Source organism: Nylanderia fulva, unplaced genomic scaffold, assembly GCF_048542155.1.
Source record: "Nylanderia fulva isolate GAGA-0341 unplaced genomic scaffold, ASM4854215v1 Scaffold8, whole genome shotgun sequence".
Lineage (NCBI taxonomy): Eukaryota > Metazoa > Arthropoda > Insecta > Hymenoptera > Formicidae > Nylanderia > Nylanderia fulva.
This window is the reverse complement of record NW_028190916.1, coordinates 1,359,989-1,373,013: the sequence shown is the minus strand read 5'-3', so window position 1 is coordinate 1,373,013 and position 13,025 is coordinate 1,359,989. Positions and strand designations below refer to the sequence as shown.

General features: G+C 30.3%; 3 protein-coding genes across 4 annotated transcripts; 2 read left to right on the top strand and 1 right to left on the bottom strand.

The window, feature by feature from the left end:
* The first annotated feature begins 1,520 nt into the window (after window positions 1–1,520).
* Window positions 1,521–3,987, top strand: LOC114938083 (uncharacterized). Of its 2 annotated transcripts, XM_029311836.2 has the most exons (4): window positions 1,521–1,652; window positions 1,723–1,967; window positions 2,211–2,409; window positions 2,489–3,987. In XM_029311836.2, the coding sequence occupies exons 2-4, from the start codon at window positions 1,783–1,785 to the stop codon at window positions 2,531–2,533; spliced, it is 429 nt and encodes a 142-aa protein (XP_029167669.2). In that variant the 5' UTR covers window positions 1,521–1,652; window positions 1,723–1,782; the 3' UTR covers window positions 2,534–3,987. The 2 variants fall into 2 exon arrangements, with proteins under 2 accessions (XP_029167669.2, XP_029167659.2); XM_029311826.2 differs by having other exon boundaries at window positions 1,521–1,967.
* Window positions 3,988–4,038: 51 nt separating this feature from the next.
* LOC114938065 (uncharacterized) lies at window positions 4,039–10,447 on the top strand. Its single transcript, XM_029311808.2, has 5 exons — window positions 4,039–4,454; window positions 7,692–7,826; window positions 7,960–8,207; window positions 8,386–8,622; window positions 8,986–10,447. Exons 1-5 carry the CDS (start codon window positions 4,373–4,375, stop codon window positions 9,454–9,456), a joined length of 1,173 nt encoding a protein of 390 aa, XP_029167641.1. The 5' UTR covers window positions 4,039–4,372; the 3' UTR covers window positions 9,457–10,447.
* On the bottom strand, window positions 9,608–12,090 carry LOC114938074 (adipose-secreted signaling protein). The gene is made up of 4 exons (XM_029311817.2): window positions 11,896–12,090; window positions 10,916–11,033; window positions 10,523–10,678; window positions 9,608–10,237 (listed from the first exon to the last, which is right to left on the bottom strand). Exons 1-4 carry the CDS (start codon window positions 11,906–11,908, stop codon window positions 10,039–10,041), a joined length of 486 nt encoding a protein of 161 aa, XP_029167650.2. The 5' UTR covers window positions 11,909–12,090; the 3' UTR covers window positions 9,608–10,038.
* Between the last annotated feature and the right edge of the window lie 935 nt (window positions 12,091–13,025).

Sequence of the window (13,025 nt, the reverse complement as noted above, 5' to 3'; positions counted from 1 at the left end):
TTTTTTTATTTTTATCTCCCATTTGCTCCTATTCCAAACGACAATTTATTTAAAATCTATGAAAATAACATTTTTTTATTTGAAATATATTATTAAATTATGAACAAAATCTTATTCATAATTCGAAATGTTAAAAACAATAATAGCTACATTGTAATAATAATATTTGTTATTAAATGTGGAGAACTTTGATTATATTTTCAAAAATTTATATAAGAAATTCAGAAATTTTTTATCAGAGAACTTTTAATATTTAATAAAATTCATTTTACATGAGATTATATGATCGTCACAAATTTCTGAAAATTTTTATACATTTAATTTGATATTTTCATCACGCTGAGAATTTTTCAGAGTTTGCATTAAAAAGTTGCATTAAATGTGATCGATTAGATAAAAAAGAGCAAGATTTTTTTCATTCTAATTTATCGATTCTATGTAATTTCGATTTATGTGTAATCTTCTACAGATTTTAATATTAATAAATTGAAAAATTAATTTTATTTTAGATAATTTTATTGTTGTTATTTTGTAGAAAGAATACGATATCTTAAATTAGCACTCTTGTTGCTATTACCTCTCATCAGAGACTTCTCTCTGCTCTCATTGCTGTGGTTGTAGAAACTATACAATACGTTAAGTTGGCAAGCTTGTGTTGACGTAGATAACTTTCCCTATGGACATCAATATATAGAGCCTTCTGCGAGAGGTAATAATAGCGGAAAGGGAGAAGGGGTAGTACCTAACTTCGGTAAATTTCTACACAAACATGAACGTATATGAGCCAAAGTTATTGAACGTAATCGAAATAAAGAACCAATTTTACCAAGTCCTTTTAGATAAAATTGTTAAAATTAGCAGAATAACTAATAGACTCAATCTAACAATAAATAGAGATTAGGAATACCAAGCATTTATGTCCATTTTAGGCAACCAGACTTATAATTGGCCTTTACCGAAGTCAGTGCGTAGTCTTGGCATAAGCACAGATTAATAGACAGATCGCTAAAGGCCTGTCTAAAGAGGAGACCGTCATTTTTGCCCCTTACCGACACACTTTGCCCCTGATTCGAGTCCAGGCTAATAAAATCCTTTAATTTTACCAAAAAACTTTGCTTCTAGTACGAGTTCAGACTAAAATCCTTTGATTATACGTGTAAAATAAAAAGATTTTAGCCTGAACTCGTATCAAACGCAAAGTTTTTTGGTAAAGTCAAAAGATTTTATTAGCCTGGACTCGAACCAGAGGCAAAGTGTGTCGGTAAGAGGCAAAAATGACGGTCTCTTCTTTAGACAGGCCTTTGGCGATCTGTCTATTAATCTGTGCTATAATACTTAAATATATATCTGTTTATTTTCAGTATATTACACTAGTGTAGAAAGTTCAGCTATCAAGAACAAGCCTAAGAATATATTCTTATGTCTATATTTTATTGGCTCCCTTATATTACCTCCCTTATCCTCGTAGACATGCAGCTAATGCTACATCTATATATTGTTATGTCTATGATTTTCTCTGTTAGGTTAAGTTAGATTAAGTTAGGATATGTTAGGTTTTTAATACATATATATGCAGTCGTGCACATATTCACACGATGGTTTGCTCTGTTATTGTACAAAAGTGATTACTTAGCGTCAATTGATACAGAACGGTGAATTCCGTAGTTAATCTTTCTCCGTTGAATGTATATTCATAAATGACACAATGTTGCAAAATTACAGAATAGAAATGAGAACGAGCGACAGGTATACTCGTCATAAGTGTATTGCTTAAGTTTCGTAATGACGTATCCCGGGTTAGTACTCCTTGTCGGAGTTGGAATTGGACTAGCGACGTTTCTGTATTATGTGTTCAACGACAATCGCGAGGAGGGACAGCAACATTCGTATTCTAGAAACGGGAGACCGCCGGAGGATCGCTCTTATGAAGATCGCTCTTGGTCGATATCGTCGCATAAGGCTGAAAAGTATCCATCTTAATATACATGCATATATGTATTGTTATTTGCGTTCGAGATTATTATCTAACTTTTTCTTAATATTTTTACTTTCCACTTCTTGCATGTACAATTTTCTCGTATATATTTTTTGACAATTAAATCCATAAATAGCAAAGATTATCTTTTACCTATTAGTAGAATAGTGAGATTACGATATTGGAAAAAGTGTGTTACACTAAGCATTCTTCTACAAAACATATTTATTTCTAGCACGACATTCAATAGAAGGAGTTCATCAAACTCTATAAAAAGTAAAGATGGGAGAGAACCAACAACGAGTAAAGATGATATAAGCTATTGTTCAATCTGCCAATACGCATTAATTGAATCGGATGTAACGCAATTGCGTCCTTGTAAACATAATTTTCACAAAGATTGCATTAATGAATTGAGAAAATATGATCCTGGGGTAAAATTTGAAAAATGCATTAACTTACGTATAATCCTCTGAATTATACGAAGATATAATTGTGTTCTTTATGTTACAGGCTTCTTGTCCTAATTGCAGACGAAAGATCAGACAAGCAATATAAATTCGTCATAAACGTACAATCAGCTTGTACAGCATTGCGTGATAAATATTAAAGGTCGATTCAGACAGATCCGTGCCGTATCCGTTTCGTATCCGTACGTCCGATATCCGCGACGATATTTTCAACTTTTTTGCATTTGCATTAGTCCGCGACATCAAAAACACATTTAAGAAGGGACAGTGAAAAATTAATTGAATTAGTACGATAATACGTGGAACTGTATGATCTGTCACACCCAAAATATCTGCACAATACGGATACGACACGAATATGTTTGAATCGGCCATAATTGTTATATAGTTACTTTTTTCTTTATTATAATTATATATGTTCGAAAGTAAAACAAAATATCTCGATTTATATCTCATCAAGGTATTTTCAAAATTAATAGATTACATATTTCGTAGAAAAAAAGAAAAAAAGACTTTTCTGTATAAAGATTATACATAGTCATGTATATAAGTGACTCCTGGTTGTTAGATTTTTCATTTATAAATAAAGTAAATCATCATCCGCCCAATTCTCGAGCAAGTAAATCTAAAATTTTATCTGATGTAAAAATAAAACATTTTACAGCTCTTAAGGTTTGTTAAAAATCAATTGCTCTTATTCTTATTTCGCTCGAGCTGAATGAACATTTTTGATATAGTTCTTTATAAATGAATCTGCGCTTTAATTATAAGTAAGTGATCAGTATCACAACTTGTAATTTATTTACATATACGTATAACCGGGAGTCTTTTGTATATTCAGGTTTTTTGTTAATATTTACAATTTACATTTAAATTTATATATTATTTGACTGTTATATAAGGAACAAACGATTACAGAAATAAGCAAAAATTGAGATATTATTCTAAGTTTTCCCGGGATTAAATTGTGAGCTGAAAAGTTCTTTATTGCTTTACCTTCAACGAATAATTGAAGATCTTCAATCTTAAGTTATGATATCTCGATAATTATTTGTTGATGTAAAAAATGATAAAAGATTTTTCGGCTCGATATAGTATCAGGGATACGGTGTTAGAATAATGCTCCAACTTTTGTTTACGTTCTGTATATAAATGCACAAATATAGAGTTTATTACATAAGCAAAAGATTTGTGATTGCAAAATCTGAGTACTTTCTAACAAAAACCTATTCAAATGTAATTTTTTTTCTATTGTTATTGTCTTCAATTTAATAGAATAACCTCGTTGCATTAAATTGCGATTTAATGAGATTATCTATGCTTAGCTTGAGGATTGATGGTACAAATTTAAATTACATTTACTTAGAAATCAGTAAATTATACCTGCAAAATAATAATACAGTAGTTGGCAGCGTTTTATGTGTAAGAAATTAATAGGTTGATTTATATTTAATAAAATCATAAAAAATAGATCATGTATAAAATATATTGTACCAATATCTGACAGTGTTGTGTATGAATAATTAATATAATAATACGCTACTCTCTCTTTCTTTCTATTGTTCCGCTTTCCTTTTCGTTCACCATATATTAATTTGGGGACTTCTCTTTCGTAATATCTTTCAAGCACCGTCCGGTTACGAATGCGCGTATGTACACACACCTCCTGCATTACGAGGCTGTACATACGTGCGACTGCAACGTTTGTCTAGTGAACGGCGCGGAAAGTCGCGCGAGGTAGTCGCGCTTTAGTCAGTTATCCAGAAAGTGCTTCGATGTCGAAGAGAACTATCTGTCTCTCTTACGTTATCGCTACTTCGTATAGGTACCTAATTGCAAATCAGGAATGCGGAAGTAAGTGAAGAAGCACGCGGATCGGTGATTATGGATCACGTTTTTTGTATCAAAATGCATCGATGGAACGAACATGACTGGATTATTATTTGTTATACTGATCTTGACTCGTGCGGTCGCGGGATTGCGGCTACCCACGGCCAATGAAAAACGAGGTATGTATCTCGTTAAATGAGATATATGTATGTATATATCGATATTAGCTTCGAATATATTGAAATGAAAACTTAAACAAATCTTTTGTCTTTATTTCGTTTTTCTGTGCGTGTATATAACAAATAATATATTATATTTATTTCATGGGTTGTCATACACGAGTTGCACGCAATTTATTCGAAATTTAAATGTACTTTAATTGGCTGAATTCGCGTGATTATCAATATATGAAGCAATATCGATCCTTGATCGATTTAAAATTTAAATTATTCGCTTTTCATAATTATTATTGATTATGATTAGTATCATTAGTACTACGCGATCAATTAAAAAAATGTTATTTAAATTCATATAAACAGCGGAAAATATTATAAAAAATAGAATTGATTTTAAATTAATACAATTGTCGCTCGTATATTGAAAACAAAGTGATAAATATAAGGCCAACTTATCGAGCTGAATATTCGAGATGTTCAGTCAACTACCATTTATTACATGTATAAATTATAAAACTACAGTCATTATATTAAAACTAACGCAAATTACAATCATTCTATAAACGTTTCGACCGCACGCGGTCTTCTTCAGTATAATTATTGAAATATAAATTCTTACAATTCACATAATATTGAAATTTAATTATAGTTATTCAGAATCAAGAGTTTTTGAGTAATTAACGCGTGTTTCAATCCGTCCTGTCCAACAATGTTCGCCTCGATATGATCCCTGATTTTGTTCAGATCTCGGATAGTTTCATCGTTAATATGCGAGAAATTAACCCGTTCCGTAGGCGCTGCGATTTATAAAAAATTACCGATCAACGCATGTCCAAATTATAATATGTATCCCCTACAATTGGTAGTATGCTTACCTATCATCGTTCTTCTTGATAATTTTGCTACTTATTAACAGTTATTAAGGATGACACATAACAAACCAACAATACAGAAAGACAGCTCATTTTAAACTCTACTTGATCGGAGAGCGTGCGTGTTTATATATGATCTAATATCTATGTTTTACTCGTTAATGTCCTATTTGTCCTATTATTATTTCTTGTTCGCTAATATATCCAAAATATCAAAATACGACTCGCTAAGTAACTCAGTATCTTTGTTTAAATTTAGTCCATTTTTTTGTTCCTTGATATGTAGCATCTCAGAAATGAGTCTTTTATAATAATTATTTTCGTTGTCCATGATCTTAACATTGTCCCAATTAAAAGTATGATGTTCATTTATTATGTGTTCAGAAATTACTGAATGTTTCGTTGAGTCCAACCTAATATTATTTTTATGTTCTTTTATTCGCGTCTGCAATTGCCTCTTTGTTTGGCCTACATAAGATGCATTACAATTATTGCAACTGATCTTATAAACCACATTCGAATTGCATGGATGTTTAGTTTTATCTTTCTGCGCTTTAATAATATTATCCAGTTTGTTGAGACATCTATACCCTACCATACAATTTTTATTTTTTACCGAGGAAACAATCATTTCTGAGATCCCATCTATATACGGAATGACAAAGAATTTTTTATTGAGCGAGTCATTTCTTATACTTTTTGTTCTTTCTATGTTGGCCTGTCTCTCTATAATGCTCCCCTTAGATATGATGTGTTCTATCCGATGATTAATTTTGTTAAAAATCAGATCAAGAGGGTAACCATTGCTTCTGAGTATATTAATAATTAACTCCAAATTTTTATTAAAAAATAGTGGATGTGATAGCAATAGACATCTGTCTACAAGGTTATATATTATTCCTATTTTGTGGCATAGTGGGTGGTTTGAATAAAATGATAACGTCCTTCCTGAGAAGGTTTCTTTTTGATACTAGTCTATATATATTTTGTTATTAATAATTTTAAGTGATAAATCTAAGAAATTCAAGCTATGGTTAACCTCTTGTTCGACCGTGAATTTAAGTCTTTCATGATAGTTGTTAAAATTATTCACAATCTGAGTCATATTAGTCATAGAGGTGGCCACTATTATGTCATCCACATAACGAAAATAAAACAAACATTCCAAATTCAACGCTTTGAGAACTGTATCCTCAAGATCTTGCATAACCAGGTCTGCAATAATTGCAGAATTGATTTTATTTCTTACGAATAATATAAATAATTCATTTAACAATAATATAACAATCGGTATGAGATGTCAAATATAATTTAAATTGACTACAGTGTGTTAAGATTGCACAACACAATCATAAAATATAGCGCGGGATTATAAAACGCGTTCTTACTCAGTCGTTAAAAGACAATGTAATAGTGAAATTTACTTAAGATTTTAAAAACGAGTGTTATAAAGTCGATACAAGAGGTTGCTATACCTTCTGCAAAACATTCGCATTTGTTCCGCGTATGCGAATAAACAGGTTATTGTACAGAGTTCAATATTGGTTGTCCCATTTCTGGACCGGTTCCACCATGGAAAGAAGCAAAATGAATTAAAGCGGATTAAAACGGGTTGCGCATTAATTTTCGATTTCGCTCGTATATTAATATTTTTAAAGATTGACAAATCAAGGACGCATATTAGAATTATTTAATATATATCTATATATTAATTAATCGATTAAATAATTTTGCTAATTACCATGTGTTTGAGTACCACGGCGATCTGATATAATTTTTAAGCAACTGATTCCAATAAGAGATTGCATGAATGAAAGGCTTTTCTATTTCCGTAAAGCAGTTAACCGCAAATCGTCTGAGTCTGCCATTAAATGCGATTTTATTGTATGTTTCGTATACGTGCGTAATCTTTTCGCTCCTTTCATCGTTGTATAACAAGATGAGTTATACAAGAACACACGAGCAAGACTGTTTAACCGTCGAGACTCGTATAATGGGGTTACGAGAATCTCGCGTTGACCTACGTGCCCGTTTCTCGTGATATAGCGAAGTTGAGTATGTAGTCTCGAACCGAGAGTTAGAGGTGCACTCGATCTTCGGCACACATGTATGTACACATACATATGCACATGTGCGTACATATACGTGCACGTGGTTGAATTGTATTGCGTATTGCATTGAACGTACTCTCTGATAAATAATTAGTGAAAATCTATAAGAGACACTTTACAGATCAGTTACCTTTATTTTAAGATTATTTTTGTACAAGGTGGAATCTTGAGTAATTTACACAGTGGACTCCTTCTGCATGACAGATATATTATAATATTAGATATTTATTTAATAATTAAATATTTTCTTGCTTCAGTAAAAAGACTGATACGTGATTGGGCGCCCTTAGTATGGCTCGCGCCAGGAGAACGATTCTTACCCCTTGGTGTAACCGATTTTCTTGATAACGTACAGTCGGATCAATATTATCTTCGTACTAGACTAGACATAGGTAAATATTCAAACTAGTTGTGACATACGGAATAAATAAATAAAAAACTGCTCAAACATATATGGCATAAAAGTATATATGTATGAAAAAAGAGTATAACAAACTTGTCAATGTTTCGAATTTTTTTTAATAGAATCCTTATTGAAGAATCAATCGTCTTTTTTATATGGTCGAAAACCCGCTGGAACTGTGCCCGTCTACGCTCTTGTGAAAAACTGCATTTCCAGAGACGCGTGGCTACGCATAACAAAAGCTAAGCGGACGTCAAAAAGCGAACAAAATACTTTAACGCTACCGGATTCTGGGCTCTTGTCTCAACGACAATCTAACGATGTCAATGATCTAAGAACACATATTTTACTGCAAGAACAAATGCGACAGGTACAAGATACGAAGATAAGTGCAATTTTTTTACACATTGCCTTTTTAAAAAAATATTAAATATTGAATCCCAAATATTGAATTATTTATTTTATAAAGAAAATTCTAAGAAAGTTGTTATATCGTTATATTTTTAAATATAAAATTCCTCTTTTTTTTCACGGAAAACTAATCTCAGATAAAAACAGAGTCGCGATTCGAAAAAGTCAGAGAGAAGAATGAACGTCAAAAAGTGCACTTTCACGTGACCTATTGGATGTTCTACCCATTTAGCGAGGGAAAGATGATCTGTGTACTAGATCTTGGATTTTTCGGTAGCTGGCCGATACCTACCATGGGTGGAGTGTGCATAGGTACGCTCAAAGAATACGGCAGTCACATAGGAGATTGGGAACATATGAGTCTTTATTTTAAGGTAAATTATTTTTTTCAAGATTTAAATAAATTTTTTTGCTCGTTTGTTTCTACTGTCTAATTAAAACAAAATCGATCTATTATGTAATATATACATAACTATCTCAAAAAATTAAAAATATAATACTCGTGGCAGATTGTACTAATGTAAGATAAAAAATTGTAAGTATTGAACATCTTATCTGTTTTGTATATTTAGAATTATTTATACATATATAGTGTGTATCAATCATCATAAAAATTGTATTCTAGTAAAACAAATAATCGGAGCGATATTGAAAAAGAAATTTACAGATATTTGTTCGTAATTATTTATCTAGATTCATACGTATACACATATATACACAGATATCACCATTTTTAGGATACCGAATATCCTCTGGCGATGTATGTATCGGCCCATGACACTGGTGCATTTTATCGATATGATCCACGAAATGGCACTTTTGTCTACCAAAGTCAAGAGACAAGAAAGAGTCTCTTCCAGAAGCCGACATTTCCTGAAAAAGTTTACACCGCCAATGGCTCGCATCCGATTTTATTCAGTGCGCGCGGCTCTCATGGGCTCTGGACAGCTCCGGGGAAGCACAAATTCGTTCGTGTACCGCGTCTGTACGATGAAAGTGGATTTGGGACTGCCTGGCCGACGTGGAAAAAATTGGAATTGCTTTTGGAAGAGGACAACGAGCCTTTACCAGGCTGGATGACTTTTAAAGGCAAATGGGGTAATCCCAGTAGTAAATGTCATCCATTAGCGAAATTAGGTTTTAATATTTGTGAATTTGTAGACGGCCCAACCGGAATCCCTATGAAAAAATTCAATTTTCGATGTTAAATTTTGCTGTCATTGAAGACACATAATGAATAAGAACTGACCATTTATGTTGGTTCTATAAACGCGAATACGATAATGTATGTATGTAAATGATAAATTGGTGAAACTTTGACGAGGATGCCAAATGTTATTCATAAGACAATTTTATCGATTTGCTTTATTCGAATAATTAATCTTTATTTATTTATTTATTTTTTTTTTACGAATACATAATTAAAAAATGATTAGTGCTTTGTCGAATGTGTTCATTTAGCGATAGTTTCGTTGAAAATTGACTTCGATATAAAACGATAACAAAATACAATTTGTTCATTATAATCTGTGGGTATATAATTAGCAGATAATAAGTGGTGTCATAGCTTTTGCAAGCATTTCGCTCGTGATATATGCTTAAAATAGTAACAGTAGGCAAATCTTCAGTAGGCATCTTATCTTGCGAAACATTTCATTAATCTTTCACGATTGCATTATCCATTCTGTTTTAGAATGTTATGTAATTTCACCGATTATTCATTTGTTCGAACTTTTGGTACTCGACAAAGCTCGACGCTTCTATCATCGAGAACTCAACAGCAAGCAGATTTATTCAGAAATCTCGTCTTCGTCTACTCCTTCTATAGCAATACTGCGTATGCCATTTCTTAACAATGGTGTGCCCTTATCCTTCGCCAAAACACGTGCGTTTAATACAATTTTCAATGGTGTACCTGATGAACAACACATTATTTGGACTTCCTCCTTTAATATTTTTTCTTTATATGCCAGCAATTCTATCTTCAATCTGATAAAGGAATCAATTATTTTAATATTTTATACATCTAAATTAAATTTAAAAAAAAGATAATAATCGAGCATAAAAAAATACAATATATTAATTACGTGCAAACAAAAGTTAGGCGCGGATTTATATCGCAAATAATTTATTTATGATAATATAATTTATATATATTAGATTTAGGATCATTTTTAGCATTACTAGCGATAAAGTATATTTTACCATTTCACGTATAATTAATTATTATAGTTTTGAAATTTTATCTTACGAAAAAAATATAAATTTTTATACCTTAAACCGTCTTTTTCTTGTGCAAGATCGACAATGTGACAGTTTGGATTGTGATTTTCTGCAATTATTGCCGGAGGCGGAACTTCCACCTCCTCTTTTTTTTCTTTTTCCGCATGAGTACATGTGTTCCATGGTATTGAGAATTCTATATGATATCTGCAATAAAGAAAGATTTATATATATCTATATTTAATGTTATATATATTTACATATTCATATATTTACTGTGTTCTTTTATTTATATATTTTTATATATATCGATAAAAATATAATAAAAAAACTTTTAAAATCATCATGATAAAAATTATTTAAATCTTAGTATCTGAGATAATAATTGTCAAACTGAAAAATAGTATTAACTATATAATTTCTAAGTTTTATGCAGTAAATAACCTATGATGTAATTGTAAGAATCCTAAGTGAGCATCAATGTGGCCATGTCTCTGAGGTTGTATCATAATATTGTTATCCTTTCCAAGTCCACTTCCACCACTAAAATGTACATGGTGCTCTGTATAAGAGTATAAGAGTTAATTAAGTTAACAATAACACAAGAAGAATTTTTTTAATTAAATGCAAATGTATATGTAAAAAAAGACACACAACTTTTGAATAAATTAAGGATTTATGACACTTTTTATAAATTAACTTTTTTAAAATTAAGCACTAACAATAAAGACAAATTGTTTAATTTCAAATAAACTTTACCAAATTAATTAATTTTAAATAGACTTTACTTTCACAAAGAAATAAATTTAACTTAAATGGAGAGATGTATAATTAAAGATTGGAAAATTATAAAAAATTGTTAGAAATAATAAACTTTAATATTTGTATGGAGTAAAATGTATTCAAAATTGACGTAAAATATTTTGAATCACTTTCAATACGGATTAACACAAGAAAAAATAACTATATACTTATGTAACACGGAAAAAGAATAACATTATATTAATCAATATAAATTTGTTTTAACATTTTATACATTATTACAGAATAAAAAATTATATTCTTATTTTAAAGAGTAAGATAATCTTTAGATTTTATTAAAAAATAAGTTTAAAAAATTTTTATTATTGAAACTTGTCAGTTAAGAATCTATAAATTTTATAATTAATAACCATTAATTTTAGAATAATTTTTACAGTTATTGAAAGCCTTTTATATCTCTATAATTAATAATAATGAATAAACAGAAATCACTATTTTTTTGCTAATAATATACAATTTAGTCTTTAAACATATGCACTACAATTTGTTTTAAAGAAAAATATATTGTTATAAACGTGCTTTTAAATACATGTTTATATATTGCAAAAGATTGGAAGTAAATTAAGATAATATTTTATTGCGAGAAAAAAACAATTAAATACCTTTATCTCCCATGTTTCATAAAATAGTCTAGCAAATTTGATGGTGGTACTTTCATACTGATCGCGTAAACTAAGTTAATGAAATCAATTCATATTCATAATAACTCTCAACTTAACGTTAGGTTCAAGTTTAGGTTAGATTTTGATGAGCTGGTTGGAGGCCGAACTTCGAATCGATTATGGTGTAAATACAAAATTCCGATGGAAACATATGGTGGTGACCTCTCGCAAAAAGTCATGAATTACAGATTTATATTTTTCGTGCAAATAAATAAATAAAAGAGTAAATCACAATCTAATTATAATATTCCTAATCAGCAGCATCGTTTTCTTTTGATTATAAAGTTATTTTTTGGAAAAATGGTCCAAATAAAAATCGAAAACTGACAAACAACATACAGTTAACTGCAGACCAGGTGTAACTACAATCGAATTCATATTGAATTTATTATAAATTTTTAGGAGCCAAACTGCAAAATTAACTGCAAAATCGAAAACTCTAACAGATAATTTTTACAATACAAAAAAGATTTGCAAAATAGTATAAATTTTTCGAGACGTAAGATGAAAAGTGCGAATATCACTATGTCTGTATCTAAAGTGCAGCTAACGCTAAAATATATAGGGAATTCCATGGTAGCGAAACTGAGCGCGTAACGAAAAGAGGTTTGTGTTGTCCAGATGCCCAGTATCAGCTCGAAGTTTGTCCATTTCTTCTGCCAACCCTACCAACTCTAAGAAATAAATTCTCAGTGATGTGACTAAATCACAGACAAAACATTATATAGATTGTGTGTAAGGAAGTTAAACATAGCTAATAATATAAATAATAATATTTAGCTAGCTACAGATATTTCTTTTTCTTTTTCTTTCTTTTTATTATAAATAAAAAAATAATTTATTTTATTGTAAAAAGGAATGAATGCTGGTTTTCTCTTTGGTTTTTTATTTAAACTGTTTCCAGTAGCAATAATTTTAATATCAAATCAATAATAGTCAATGTTTTGCAAATTTTCGCATAATAAATTATATGTATTTATGCAATTCTCGAATATTTTATTGTCGATAATTTAATCACTATTTATCATTTTTTTAATGCATGAAATTAAAATTTATGTCAAAGAAACGTG

Excerpts from the sequence above, each read along its gene's own strand:
- LOC114938083 (XM_029311836.2), top strand. The coding sequence starts at position 1,783 with ATGACGTATCCCGGGTTAGTACTCCTTGTCGGAGTTGGAATTGGACTA. Across the intron at positions 1,968-2,210 it reads TCGTCGCATAAGGCTGAAAA|CACGACATTCAATAGAAGGA; the intron begins GTATCCATCTTA and ends ATTTATTTCTAG. Across the intron at positions 2,410-2,488 it reads TGAGAAAATATGATCCTGGG|GCTTCTTGTCCTAATTGCAG; the intron begins GTAAAATTTGAA and ends TTTATGTTACAG.
- LOC114938065 (XM_029311808.2), top strand. The coding sequence starts at position 4,373 with ATGACTGGATTATTATTTGTTATACTGATCTTGACTCGTGCGGTCGCG. Across the intron at positions 4,455-7,691 it reads CACGGCCAATGAAAAACGAG|TAAAAAGACTGATACGTGAT; the intron begins GTATGTATCTCG and ends TTCTTGCTTCAG. Across the intron at positions 8,623-8,985 it reads ATATGAGTCTTTATTTTAAG|GATACCGAATATCCTCTGGC; the intron begins GTAAATTATTTT and ends CACCATTTTTAG.
- LOC114938074 (XM_029311817.2), bottom strand. Across the intron at positions 10,679-10,915 it reads TTCTTACAATTACATCATAG|ATATCATATAGAATTCTCAA; the intron begins GTTATTTACTGC and ends TCTTTATTGCAG. Across the intron at positions 10,238-10,522 it reads CAAGAAAAAGACGGTTTAAG|ATTGAAGATAGAATTGCTGG; the intron begins GTATAAAAATTT and ends TTCCTTTATCAG.